This window comes from Dermacentor silvarum, chromosome 3 (assembly GCF_013339745.2).
Source record: "Dermacentor silvarum isolate Dsil-2018 chromosome 3, BIME_Dsil_1.4, whole genome shotgun sequence".
NCBI lineage: Eukaryota > Metazoa > Arthropoda > Arachnida > Ixodida > Ixodidae > Dermacentor > Dermacentor silvarum.
In genome coordinates, this window is record NC_051156.1 from 146215599 (window position 1) to 146230336 (window position 14738).

Genomic DNA, 14738 nt, shown 5'->3' on the forward strand with positions numbered 1-14738 from the left:
TTGCCGTTTGAGGTCTGTCTGAGTGGCCGCGCCCGTTAGGTGGCGGTACTGTTTTAGGATGAGCACAAGCCGACGAAAAGTCCCAGCCAGCTAGAGACTAACAGGTTTGCTGTAAAAGTACAGTCTGAGAGGGTGATTGGCGAGGGAAGCCATGAGCGGCTAGGGAACTTGGTAAAGGGGAAGCCAAGAGACGAGAAATATCGCTTTCTTTGGCTTATTGAGGGGGAGGGGGTGGAAAGCCGCCACTGGGTCCGATTGGGGGTTATCCGAATTTTATTTCCTATCTCATCTTGTTTGAAGAAAAATATACGGGGTCATAATTTCTATGTTTTATGGAATTCTGAAAAACCGCCTGTTGCATGAGCTTGTTTATTCAAAGAGGGGGACATTACTTGCATAAAAATCGAAACACACTGAACTAATTGTTAAAAAATTACTTATAACCTTCCTAATTAATTACTCTAAGGCACATATTGCAGTTTACAAATTATAACCGGCGAGCTTGCAAGGCGTATCCTTTTGGAATGACTTTGCAGAATGACAACAGTTTGTAGCTGTGCGACATCAGACTCGCCGTAAAATGCATTGTTGTTCCGCTTACTTTCTCAACAAAACTCTCTTTTATGCATTCAAGCAAATAAGTAACTGGAATGCCCATGTATTTGGTCCCAGACTTTGGGAAATATTATCTCCAACATTTTGCCGAAATACAGCTAAAAATACAGTATGTACTTCGGGAACAAGAAACACCTTCTGCCATACAGAATGGCCCAACGTATTTTAAGAAGTACACCTGCACTCATTTCCTTGCAACGCTAAAAAAAACGCACAATATGTGCAGTGCCACGTCCTTCATCATTTACGACATTGTTTTCTAAAAGTCATACGTAAAACTAGCTCCCACAAGAAAGTACTACGCATGTTATTAAATTATTGGCTGCGCGCGCAGCAGTGCTCTTGTGTTCCCTACTCCAAGTTTGGCGGTAAACAGATCAAAGACGTCATGCAACGGACAAAGAAACACAACAATGCGTTGATATTGACAATGCGCTTGATAGCAATGGTATCGTAAGTAAAAAAAAGTATGTTCCTTGATTTATTCCAAAACAAATGTGTAGCTTTTCTTAATAAAGTACACCGGGAGGTAATGAGCAACATGAGAACAAAGTGAGAGCTGGTGCCAACGTCTAGATAAGTGGACTTGTCTTCTTCAAGAGGACATATGCTCTCCTCAGCACAGTATATATAGGTAGGGTTCTTCCAAAGGGGAGAGAAGGTAAGGTGGGTAAGTGAGGTAACGAGGAGTGGGTTACCGGCGAGGGTGTAGAATGGAAAAGAAAGGTAATTAAGAAAAGCTACATATTTGTTTTGAAATAAATCAAGGAAAATACTTTTTTTTTTACTTACTATACCATTGCTATCAAGCGCATTGTCAATATCAACTCATTGTTGTGTTTCTTTGTCTGTTGCATGACGTCTTTGATCTGTTTACCGCCAAACTTGGAGTAGGGAACACAACAGCACTGCTGCGCGCGCAGCCAGTAATTTAATAACATGCGTAGTACTTTCTTGTGGGAGCTAGTTTTACGTATGACTTTTAGAAAACAATGTCGTAAATGATGAAGGCGTGACACTGCACATATTGTGCGTGTTTTTACACTACTGATGGGAAGTCGAGGAATTTAAGGCAGCGCCGTTGATGATGATATACGAATTTTATTGGCGCAAGGGCCATGGATGGCCAAAGAGCGCCAAGAAAGATAGTATGAAGCAGCCTATGAAGTGGTAAATGGCAGATGGTGATTGCACATGGGCTGTATAGAGGCCTAAAACAAACGCTGTAAATGCTGTAAAATATATAGACACTAAAATAATGAGAATGACAAGTGATATGGGCTATGATCATAAAACATATTCTATGTCTGGATAACACAATAAAATGTGGCAAGGCAATAATGGCGCAGCTGTCTCACCAGAGCCCTTGAGCGCAAGGGCCCAGAGGCCTGTGCCTTACAGCACTACTAGCGCAGCTGCATCCTCTATAGAGAGGGCGTGCTACGAATACCTTGGGCTAATAACGTGCACCACAACATCGTTTAAAAAACTGAGCACCGCTTTAGACCCGAAGAATGGTTCTGCACCAAGAAACAGGACGGGATGCAGGGGGATACGCTGCTGGTAAGCTTGAGCAAAATGCATTTTTCCGTTCAGGTTCTGCTTCCCGACACTCTACCAAGACGTGGAGGACGGTCAGCCTCTCGCCACATCTACCACAGCTTGGAGGTTCAGCCCCAGTTAAAAGATAAGAATGGGTACAATAGGTGTGCCCTATTCTCAGTCGGCAAAAGAGCACATCACATCGTCGTGACTTTGATAGTGGCGACCAATTCCCTAACTGGGGTTTGATTGCGTGCAGCTTATCCAAGGTTTCGGCATCCCACAAGTGTTGCCAATGGCTCCTGAGCTATTTACGAAGCAATGGCTTCAGGTCTGTGACTGGGAATGCTATGGAGAAATTGCTAGCTTTCGTTACCATGGCTTTAGCCATTTCATCTACTAGTACATTTCCCTCGATGCCTCATGTGCCCAGGCACCCAGCATAATACAACATGTTGGTTTGACATGTAGGTTCTGCATAGCAGTGCGTAAAGGTCGTTGATTATAGGATTTTTATGTTTCTGTGGTGATTTTAAAGCTTTCACTACACTTAAAGAGTCTGTGAATATAATGGCTTTTGTAAGATTTGTTTTTCTAATATGTTTCACAGCCGCCATCACTGCATAAGCTTCTGCAGTAAAGATGCTGGTTTCCCGGTGCACAACGTCGGATTCTGAAAATGACGGACCAGCAGCTGCACATGAGACGCCGGAGTGTGACTTCGATGCGTCTGTGTAGAATTGTGGACAAGAATACTTCCACTGGAGCTCAAGGAAGTGTATACGAATGTGTACTTCCGAAGCCTGTTTCGTGATTTGTTCAAATGACAAGTCACAGACTATCTCCTGCCACATCCATGGCGAAAGCGGCTTTTCTGGAGCCATTATTTCATGTGTAGGGAGCGGAATACCCATGTCCTCACTCAATTTCCTTACACGCCGTGAAAAGCGCTGTCTCACCGAAGGTCGGTTGCGAAAAAGTATACTAGATGTTGTATCGTTTATCGTTGAATAGCATGGATGTTCACAGTTAAAGCTTACTTTCAGAAAGCATAAGGAACTAGAGTATGTCCTCTGCAGATCAAGAGACCACACATCTGATTCTACATACAGGCTCTGTATGGGACTTGTTCTGAAGGCACCGGTCGCGAGGCGGATACCTAGATGGTGCACAGGATCTAGCATCTTAAGGGCGCTGGGTGAAGCGGATTGGTAGACTATAGCACTGTAGTCTAAACGCGACCATATAAGGCTTTTGTGCAGAGTCATGAGGCACTTCCTGTCACTACCCCACGTTGTGTGCGACAGGATTTTAAGGATATTTAGCGTCGTTAGGCATTTACCTTTAATGTGTTTTATGTGAGAAATAAAGGTCAGCTTTGAGTCTAGTATGATACCTTAGAATTTGTGTTCTGCATTCACAGGAACGCGTTCTCCATGGAATTCAATAATGGGCTCTGGGACCAGGCATCTTTTTTCGTGTAAACAGGATACAGGAGCTCTTTTGGGGATTGAGCTTAAATTCATTCTCATTAGCCCACTTAGACAGTTTGTTCTGGCCTAGCTGAACTTGTCGCTCACAGATGGACAGGTTACATGACTTGAATCCTATCTGTACGTCATCAACATATGCGCAATAAAATAAACTTCGCGGAATGCAGGAGCGCAATGAATTCATTTTGACAATAAAAAGGGTGCAACTAAGGACGCCACCCTGAGGCACTCCAGTTTCCTGTACAAATTGCCTAGACAAAATGTTTCCAATTCTAACACGGAATGTCCGGTTAGAAAGATAGCTTTCAATTAAGCTATACATGTTTCCACGGATTCCCATTTCGGAAAGGTCTCTTAATATTCCGTAACGCCAGGTAGTGTCGTATGCTTTTTCCATATCGAGGAATGCCGATGGAAAGAATTGTTTATGAATGAAGGCATCACGAATAATGCCCTCAATGCGTACGAGATGGTCAGTCGTCGACCGGCCTTCCCTAAAGCCACACTGGCACGCATCAAGCAGTTTGGTCGATTTCAGAAAATGTAGAAGAATACGATTAACCATCTTTTCGAAAAGCTTACAAAGGCAACTCGTAAGCGCAATTGGGCGGTAGCTTGTTACAGAGGAGGGATCTTTACCCTGCTTCAGAACTGGAATAACAACAGCTTCTTTCCATGCAGCTGGAAGGTACCCGGCAGTAAAAAGTTTATTAAAAAAGTACTAGGAGCGTCCGTAATGTGTCTGTGTGGAGGTTTTAATCATGTCATACATGATTCTGTCGGCCCCCGGGGCAGAGCTTTTAGACATGTTCGAAGAAGGTTTTAACTCAGCGATACTAAAAGGAAGGTTATAAGCGTTGTTCTGTGCGCACTTACGGTCGAGTGCCTTGCATTCCGCTATCTGTTTGTGTTTAAGAAATGATTCGGAGTACTGGGTCGAGCTAGACACACGCTCAAAGTGTTCATCGAGAGCATTCGCCTGGTCCTCCAAGCCGTTCCCTTGTTCATTAACAAGCGGTAGTGGATGGGTTTCCTGCCCCTTTAGCCTTCTAGGGCCATTCCATACTTTAGACTCTTGTGTGTAAGATGTTATGCCAGACAGAAACCTCTCCCAGCTAGCCCTCCTTGCATGTCGCCGCGTCCGTCTTCCCTGTGATTTAACCAGTTTAAATTCTATGAGATTTTCCGCAGTCGGGGAGCGACGCAGTACACCCCACGCTTTATGTTTCTTTCGTGCCAGTCGCACTCTTCATTCCACTAGGGGACTTGTCTTTTACATGAGAGACCTTTTGTTTGTGGAATGAATTTTTCCGCTGCGTCGATTATAAAACCAGTAAAATACGCTACTGCGTCTTCAATACTAAAATTGTTCATAAAATCTTGTGATCAGTACGTTGACTCTTTAAAACTTTTCCAATCAGCGGACGGTATTTTCCAACGGGGGCCGTGGGGTGGACGTTCATGTTCCTGTATTAAGTTAAGCAATACCGGAAAGTGGTCGCTCCCAAATGGGTTCTTGACAACATTCCAGTCTATGTAAGGAAGGAGGCTCGCAGTGCCAATCGCTGAATCTATAGAATATGAATTGTTGTGGATATTATAATAGGTGGGCTCTTTTTTATTAAAGAGCTACACACCAGATGTTCCCAAAAAGTTTTCGATAAGTCGACCTCTGGCATCACACCGGGAGTCTCCCCACAAAGTACTGTGAGCGTTAAAATCACCGGTTATAATATAGGGCTCCGGGCGCTGGTCAGTTAGCTTGTAGAAATCTCTTTTGCTAAGTTGGTAATGAGGCGGTATGTAAATGCAACAGATTGTTACTAATTTGTTAAAGAGAATTGCTTGCACAGACACCGCCTCAGGGGGCGTCTGAAGAGAAAGGTTCTGACAAGCAACAGACTTATCTACAATTATTGCTACTCCACCGGACGGTGTGACAGCGTCGTCACGGACCCTCCGGAAGATAGCATATTGTCTGAGGAAGTTTGTTTGTTGGGGTTTTAAATTTTTTTCCTGAACACACAGCACTTTTGGCTTATATTTATGGAGGAGTTCTGTGATATCGTACGAGATTATGGAGAAGTCCTCTCACATTCTATTGTAGGATTTGTGTGTCCATTTGAATAGTGTTTTATACTGTATGTTCAAGAATGCAATGTTGGCTCACGGGCCTTTTCCAGGCGCCGTGACACGAGATTTTTTTTTCTTTGGAGCGGTCGAATAGAATCGTGCCGCTCCTTAGGCGCCGGCTGCGCCCTCACGCTTGGTGTTGTGTCCATGTCCTCTTGCGAGGCGCTGGACACGCGCTCTTGTGGGCGCTGTGTTGGCTTTAAGAGCTTCGCCTCAAAAGATGAGACCTTCGTGCCCACCAGCCCAGAGGTTGATGGGCCCTTCTTAGATGGCGGAGCAGCACTGGCTGCACCCGCCGAGGGGGCGGATGGCGTCACCGCCGGCTCACTACGCGTGTGCCAGACAGCCGCCGGGGGCCGTTGTGGCGATGCCCCCTGACGCGCCACTTCGGCAAAGCTGGTTTTCGGCAGGTAGGATACCCGCCTCCGTGCCTCTTGAAAGTTATATTTTCGTTCACTTTATATGTCATTATTTCTTTTTCTTTTTTCCAGGATGGGCACGACCACGAGTATGCGGCGTGCTCCCCATCACAGTTCACACAATGTAGAGAGCTTTCACAAGACCCAGAGGAGTGTTCATGATCCACTGCATTTCGCACAAGTTTGGTGGCCTCGGCAGTTCTTGGAACTATGGCCGAACCACTGGCATTTGAAACATCGAAGAGGATTTGGCACGTATGGCCTAACATGAAGCTTGATGTACCCGGCCTCGATGGACTCGGGCATAGAGCACTGCACGGGCTCGGGCTTACCCGAAAGCCCGGGCCCGGCCCGGCGGTTAGAGCAATTTTTTCGCGGGCTCGGGTCGGGCTCGGGCATGGCGTGTGCTTTTTGACCCGGGCCCGGGCCGGGCTCGGGTTTTTTGACGCGGGCCCGGGCCGGGCTCGGGCTTTCTGGTGGTGTGCATGTAACGTGCAGCGAGTTATTCTCGGGCCTCTCAACTCTGAAAAACATGTATTTTTTGGTCTCGGGCCGGGTTCGGGCCACTTTCGAGCTGGGCTCGGGCCGGGCTCGGGCCTAAGGTAAAGGGGTGGCGGGCCGGGCCGGGCGGGTAACGTAGATTATTTGCGGGCCCGGGCCGGGCCCGGGTCTCGCCATAAAAGTTTTGATCGGGCTCGGGCGGGCCGTCCAACGTAAAAGCGGGCCCGGGCCGGGCTCTGGCGGGCCGCCCAACGTAAAAGCGGGCCCGGGCCGGGCTCGGGCTGAAAAAATCGGCCCGTGCAGTGCTCTACTCGGGCAGAACACTTGAGTTGAAAGTAACTATTAGATGCTTGGTCTGGAGTTCTTTGCCATCTCGCCTCATTTTAATCCGTTTAACATTGATGACATTCTGGTCACTGAAACATTCCAGGAGTTCAGCCTCACTCAGCTGCAACAGATCATCATCTGAGACAACGCCACGGGTGGTATACATAGTGCGGTGCGGGGTTACTGTTAATTGGGCATCTTCAAATGACACTAGATTGGGCAGTTTCTCGTATTGTTTGAGATCACGGAGTTCCAAGAGGAGATCCCCACTTGCCATCCTAGAAGCTTTATAGCCTGGTCCAAAAATATCAGTCAAAGTCTTTGACACGTGAAAAGGTGAGATTGATCGTACTGGATTGTCTGTTTTTTTTTCTGAGTGGATCACATGAAATCGGGGAAAGTTCTGTGTTTGGCGTCCACAAAACTGGAAAAAATCTTCGGTGCGCCCTCGTTTCAGGCGGCCATCAGGGAGTGGGGGGGGGGGGGGGAAAGAACTTGCCATAAGTATAGGTGAATGCTCGGCAGCAGCGCCAGCCACCCACCATGGAGCCCAACGAGGGGACGCTACCAATACCTCGGAAAGGATTGGTCCTGCAAACACCAGCTGTACGCCACTACTATAACAAAATATGGAATATACAAGCTTGGCTACCCACACAAGGTTAACCCTAGCTGCCTGGGAAATCGGAAGTAAAAGGAAGTGATAAGAAGACAGGATAGACTGAAAATGAGAGAGAAAGACGAAGATTGAAGATGAGGACAGGAAAAGGCAACTGCCGATTTCCCCTGCGTGGGTCAGCCCTAGGGGTGCCGTCTATGTGAAGCAGAGGCCGAAGAGGTGTGTTGCCTCCGCCGAGGGCCCTTTAAGGTCCAAACACCCGGCATCAGCTCAACCCCCGGGATCCCCCTTTCCACAAACACGGCTAAGCTACTCACAGCTACGCGTGGGAGGGTCCAACAACCGTGTGCTCTGGTCCGTGGTGTCGCAACACACCAAACGCCTGCTTGCGCAGACGCCCCTGCGGGACAGCGCCGTTGGTTAGCCGGTAGACGTGTCATTGTAGGTTCCTCTTTTCGTGGAACGGGCCTGGACGATGGGAAGGGGGGGGGCAGTATCTGCTCCGCTGGAGGTCATTGAACTATCGTGTCTGACAGAGAGAATAAAAGTCGCGGCAGAAGAATGGTGCTCATGGAAAAAAAAGACACGAAAGTATTCTCATCGATCTCTTCCAGTTCGAGTCATTGACACGCTTTGTTCAAGTCAACGCGACAGATGGTCTAGCGGTGGCGTGTCCGACCTGACCTCTGTGTCCGCAAGGGAAGTCGGACCTCAATTATGGAGTGGTCGCTCCCCAGAGTGTCTTGGACTTTCTCCCATTGAATGTTGTGGCGGCTATTTGACCAAGTGAGATCAGGGTTTGTATCCTTCTCCCCAAAGTGGCTCAATCTGGTGATAGTGGTAACATCTTACAGGAGAGAGATTTTGTGGTTTGAGTTTAAGGCTATATAACCTACGGTCGAGCGCTGATGCTTGGTCATAACCCCAAGAAGGGTGTCGATAGTTGAAGCCTATTAGGATTTGGACAGTACGCTGACGTGTCAAGCGCTGCGGGAAGGTAGCTTGACAATGGCCAGATAGCTTGGTTTGGCGTCCAATAACAATTTAGGACCTCTAGAGTGTGATCATGAACATCTGTCCTTGTTCTGACGTGCTTAGTGGTCGGGGTATTCATATGCGTACTGTTGAGTTGGATTTAGGCAAGGAACTATTGATGTTACTATCACTATAGGAGTAAGTGGGGTTAACGTGCCCGGTTGTATGTAATACTTGGGGCAGCAAGCCGTTCATAGCCAGCCAGGGTAAAGGCACCGTGAGTCTCCTGCAACACATGATTGTCTGGTTCCGTTTTGGTGAATTGCATATGCTGCAGGAGATGCTGTTTCTTGCGTCTGAAACTACGGCAGTTCCACTGCCATATCGTGATAGATAGCAGTTTCTTGGAAAGCTTCACAAATCAGCTGTAAAGACGTAGTCGGTGTCTTTTGTGGGTTAGGAAGCTCAGTCCAGTTAGGATCGCCAGCAGCAGGCTTACGTTCAGGTAGTTGTTGCCATGGGGGACGGCGCAGATTCTGTCGGACGCATTGCGATTTAGCTGTTTGACTCTTAGGTCTGAAGTCCACTTTCTGCTTGTGGCCGGGCTTTGGCTTCTGATTGGGCTCAGTTTTAGTGGGCTTGCGGCTGTGAATTCGGCTGGGGTTGCGACTTCGGCTACGCTTGCAGTTAGCGTCCAGGCTGAAAACCGGTTGCTGGTTAGCACGCCTGAGACTTTTCGAGTAGGCTGGTCGTGAGAGACAAAGGGCTGCTTGGCGACTCTGATTGGTGCGTGTAGGCGGTTTGCGTCTGTGAGCTACCTCCTCAGCAGCGCGACAGTGGGGGCAGTTTGTGTCCGTAGAAAGGTGGCACCCTCATAGTTGTAGCAGCGCACATCACACTCGTGAGAAGTTGTTGATGGATCAGTTTCAGGTGCGCAGTGCTGAGCACAATATCCGCAGCAGGAATATATTGAGGAGTTGGGGCAGACATCGGATCTGTGTTTCAGGCTGTCACAATGCGAGCAATTAGGGAATTTCTGCTTGGCTAGGTATAGTCTATATGTCTCTGAAATTCTATATGTCTATATGTCTCTGATTGCGCTCTTTCGTATTTGAGGGCCCTCCGTGGTGGTGTTCAGAGACGCCGCCTTGACAAATCACCGAAAAGACAAGATTCTTTGTCCCTGAATGAGGAGTTAATTCCTTATAGCCTCTTCGGGAAAAGAGAGTAGCATCCCGTGCTGGATGGCGCGGGGGTTTGTGGATCGTTGGAGCAGTATGAACAGACAAAATTCGAATTTTCACAGACAGCCACGGACTATAAGGCGAGTAATTTGGTGAAAGCCGTTGCATGGCACGTGTCGACGGCGACGAGGTATTGGGCGGCTCGAATTTTCACTACTGTGTCCTGTCTCGAACTTGGTAAGGTCCGGTCAGGTCCAGCCTGAAGAATTTGTATGCTCAACTCGAGTGGTGTCACAGAGGAGACGTTGAAGCCATGGGTCCACTTCAGCACTATCTTGGTGGTCTCGTCCTGCCGTGCTGCTGAAGAGGTCACGTACGTAAACTCTCCCTACAAAGCGTCACCGAAGTCCATGCCCTGCGGTTTCGGCGCGGGGGACTTCGTGGGCTGCGATGCAGTCGTGGCCGCAGCTATAAGGGTCGAGGCCAGCGGATACATGGCGATTGCGTCGGCGGTGGCAAAGCGCCAGCAGAGCAACACGAGGTCGGGGGGCCCTGTGTTGGGGCCAGCTCAGGCCACCAATGTTCAGGCGAGGCGCAGTGTGGCGGGCCAAAGTTTGTCTGGTGAAGAGAGGGACTCGTGGCGTTCGGCGGACCTCTCGTTGCGCACGTCCACTCAGGGCGAGCACTCAAAGGGAATTCTCTGACGAAAGAGTGCGCGCTACCGCCGAGGCCGGGACCCCGTCGAGACCTCTCGACTCGACTCGGGTTGAGCATACAAATTCTTCAGGCTGGACCTGACCGGACCTTACCAAGTTCGAGACCCCTTCCGGCGCCTGGCTGAGGTCTCCACAGGCCCCGTCTCGCGCGGACGCATCCAGAGAGCACGCGAGCAAGGGCCCGAAACCCACCAAAAAGTCGGCCAATGGGGTTATGTAGGCACAAGTCGAATGGTGCCACAGAGGAGGCATTCAAGCCATCGGTCAACTTCAGAACTATCTCGGTGGCCTCGTCCTGCCGCGGTGCTGAAGGGGTCACCTACGTAAACGTTCAATGCGAAGCGCTGTCATCCCCGTAAGCGTGACGACAGCCCTGCGAGAATGATTTATGGTCCGCTGCCCTTGCTGCGGAGGCGAAGAGCGTGGAGTTCTCGGAAATGCAACGCAACGGCATCTCACAATTATTGCGTTCGCTTGAAACCCCCCAAGCTCCCGTATACCCGAGGGCGCGACCACCTAATAGGTGATTTAGGATTACATACGGGCAGTTGCCACCATGGCAATTTACAAAGGTAGGTTGTATTCCTCCCTTGAGAAAATCTAGGTAATATCAGAATTTATGAAGAACCAACCCTATCCATGATCGCGTTTAGCAGGCTTTGGTAGGGAGTTACTTGTGACTTGCAACCTCCTTTTTTGTTGTTTGATGTATTCTAAAGTTTTAGCTATTGCCATTTTCTATTAACCGTATTTATTCGCCAATGACTGCGCTATGCTCGGAGAACGCAGTATTCAGTGATGTACACTGCTAAAAATAAAAATAAGCATGAATTATGGAAGACAGCCGAGGTACAACCGCGAAGACGGGAAAAGTGTTTCTTTGTGCGAGGAAAAGTTTTTGCAAGGAAAAACTTTTGGGGAGCAGAAAATAAAATATCAACTTCAGTCTTGCGGGCCACCTTCTTCAAACTCCGTGAATATACCGCCGTGAATATACGACACAACTACATTTAATATATTTAGGTCAAGGTGCTCGCCCGTTCCGCGTTCTGCTTTCTGACATTTTTAGCGTATCGTCAGCAACTATATAAACGAGAGAGTCTTGACAGCCTGTATCCAAAAAATAACCTATTTCCATTTAAAGCTCCCGAACATCAAGTGACGACATGATTTGTGCAGCGTGTTAAAGAGATAAATTTTTGCGGTTGCTTGATTCGCCCAATTTGATTCGAAGGAAAAATTGGCTGAATTGAAAGTGCCAAAGCAACACAAAGGTTTTGAGAGATGCCGTAGGTGGGGGCTCATGAATAATTTCTGGCTCTTAGGATTTTTTACGTGCACATGAAAGTACCAAAGTGTTTTTGGATTTAGACCCCATCGGAAAGCGCTCTCCATGGCCGAAATTTTACCTGTGACCTTGGGTTCACATGAGGAGCGCCATAGCTGCTGAGCCAGTACGACGGGTCATCAGCTTTCAGTGATGCGAAACATACTGCATATGTGTTTTTTGGCCTGGAGTAATTAGCCCTACATTATCAGCAGAAAATAAATGTTTGATATTCCAAAACTGGACTGCGCAATTGGAATAAAGCTGATTTGTTATCGCCTGATTGTCAGGAAACTCGCGGTACAATGGCATAACACCGCTCCCTTTGTAAGCTTTATTGCTATCAAATATATACAGAAGCCAATTTCTCGTCTAGTCTTTAGCACTGAGTTCGAAGTTGAATGACGTGTCTGGTCTGCAAGACAGCAGCTGTGGTGACTCTATTAGTCTTCATTCCGGGACTCGCTTGACATTCGAGCAGTTAGCTCATGTATGAAAAAAGAAAGCCCTTTCCGAAAAAAAAAAAAGATCTGCTGAAACTTACCCCACCTTCCTTATCTGCTTTTCTATCTGAGCATCGTTAAAGGGATTTGGTCTGTGTATCAAATGAAGGTTTCGCCACATTTCCCATGGCTACGTAGCGAATAAAGCACGCTGAAGAAGCCTTTCTAAAACCCCTAAGGGCCCCGGAAAAGTCTACCCTGCCAGATAGCACTTTTCGTATACATTAATATTTTCAGACTATAACTGCACGTTGGAAGTTTCATGGGTTATGCTTTAATGTTTCAAACGTTACAAATGTGTATTTTATAAACTACGAAGGGTCTTTCTGGAGGGAAGGGGGGTACAAAACAAGGTGCAAACGTATAGTATATTTTGGAGCGTCTTGAAACAAAAGCACACCGTTCGCATGGCCATGTAAATATATCGTGTTAGTGATACGTTTTATTTAGTTGGCTGGTCTTTCTTACTGTTTCAGTGCTTATAGAAAATAACTGCGATAGGCAACAGGGAACGGTTTTCGTGTTGGTTTCATACACGCAGGGCTAAGTTACCTAATTATTAAAGATAGTGAAACGGTATTGTATTATCAGGGGGGTGAATACTGCGCTGATTTGGCGGGGGGGGGGGGGGGCGCAAGTTTTCTACTAAAGCACACTGCTGCGCCGAATTGCGACGACAGTGGAAAAATAACCGATATTGCGGCATGCTTGCCAGAAAAGCTATGCCTGGCATCAGCAAAAGATCGCCGGCACGGTGCAGGACGTTGTGTTGTTGGTAGCGCGCACCAATTTAAATTCTAGAGCAGACAAATAAAAAAGCGAGCAGCCTCAACCCAATATACGGAAAGCCGTCGATGCAATCTTTCATATTCCTCAGATAAATGACGCCTGAGGGGAACGCAGTTGCCCCATACTTGTGGCTCGTGCAGTGAGAACAACCACGAATGAACCCTCCGAAACTCTCGCCCTACTAAACGCCAACTGCCCTGCCCTCTCACCTTTCGACTGGGTTTCTTGCTCAATAACCTTTGGCTACAGAAGGCCAAAGTAAGAGCTAACTCAGTTTCAACGTTGACGGCGCCAGAGCTGCCATCGCCGCCTTAGGCAGTCTCAGAGATCGTAAAATAAAATACCTAAAACGAACGGCGATCCGCAATCGTCCTGCAGCATATAACGTTATGCGCGTTGTCAACGTGATCTGTGGTTCCGTGCGCGTGCATCGACCTGTGAGCGATAGTGGGGCTGCATGCGTCGCCTTTTTTTTTCAATTCTCTCGCTCACTGGTTCAATATCCTTTCCTTGTCGCTTTCACTCTTCTCATATTGGGTATATAAGCGTGTCGATGTCGGGAAAACTACTGCAGTCTTTTGTTTGTTAACGGTACTACTGCCACAGCCATGGTAAGCCCAATCCCATTTGAGCCTTATAAAGTGGTGCTTGGTTGGAAGCGTTTCAAAAACACACTCACTTCGGTTTGGGTTTGAACCATATAGAGTCTCAGCATCAAGGTAGCAAGTCGCACTTCACAGGATACGCACCAAAGTGAGGAAGGCTACGTTCCTTCTTAGATATCTCGGTGTTTCTCGGGCTTCCTCATTTTTTGAACTTGGGGTTGTGGCCACCCGAACTATAAATAAAGATTTTTAGATCACTCACAGCGCTTCCTAATGAGTTGACTAAAGTGAAATATAAAACTGATTTATTTATCTTCGCATAGAAATAATGTCTATTTAATGGAGTTAGAACTTAAGCAGTTTTTTTTTCAATTTTATAGATTAGCATTCTCAAGTAAACAGGTTCATGAATTCAATTATGGGACCCTCTTTTCTCTCTCTTTCTTTATAATAATTAAGCCGGAAAATGCCGTTCATACAAAATCAACACACATTCTATGATAAGTTGTTTATGCATGTGCAGTTTCGCACGTGAATAGCAGTTGTGCACAGCCTGCCAAAAAAAATCTTATAGATACACATAGGAACCACACACAGAAGATGAAAGTCCTAAAAAATAAAATAAGGCTGCTACGGGATCCAATTAGAAGGGTTTCGATTCATCTGAAATAAAGCGTCATTCACAAAAATAAGTCAAAATATTTATACGAACAGTACACAAACTTATCAATATTGTAATGTCAATTATTTCTTATAGTTCCGTCTCTGCGTCGCCCTCACCCTAGCCTCGAGCACCCTTGCTCAGTTCGTCTTCGGTGGCTACAATCCCGACTATGGTGTTGGTCTGACAAGCTACAACGGTGGCTACAACCTGGACCCCGGTGTTGGCCTGACAAGCGGCTGTTTTATTCCCGAAATCGGCTACCCCGGCTTCACCGGCTTTGGCGTCGGCCAAGGTTTTGCCTACGGACCAGCCGCCAGCTACGATGT

The 14738-nt window shown here is 47.4% G+C and overlaps 1 protein-coding gene across 1 annotated transcript in view; it reads left to right on the top strand.

Annotated features, from left to right (window-relative positions):
• Window positions 1-10730: 10730 nt before the first annotated feature.
• LOC119444865 (ice-structuring glycoprotein) overlaps window positions 10731-14738 on the top strand; it is a 10124-nt gene continuing 6116 nt past the window's right edge. The window contains exons 1-2 of the mRNA XM_037709207.1: window positions 10731-10847; window positions 14506-14738. The exon at window positions 14506-14738 is cut by the window's right edge and continues 1517 nt beyond it. Of these exons, the coding sequence (XP_037565135.1) occupies window positions 10731-10847; window positions 14506-14738 (350 nt within the window). The remainder of the gene's footprint in view (window positions 10848-14505) is intronic.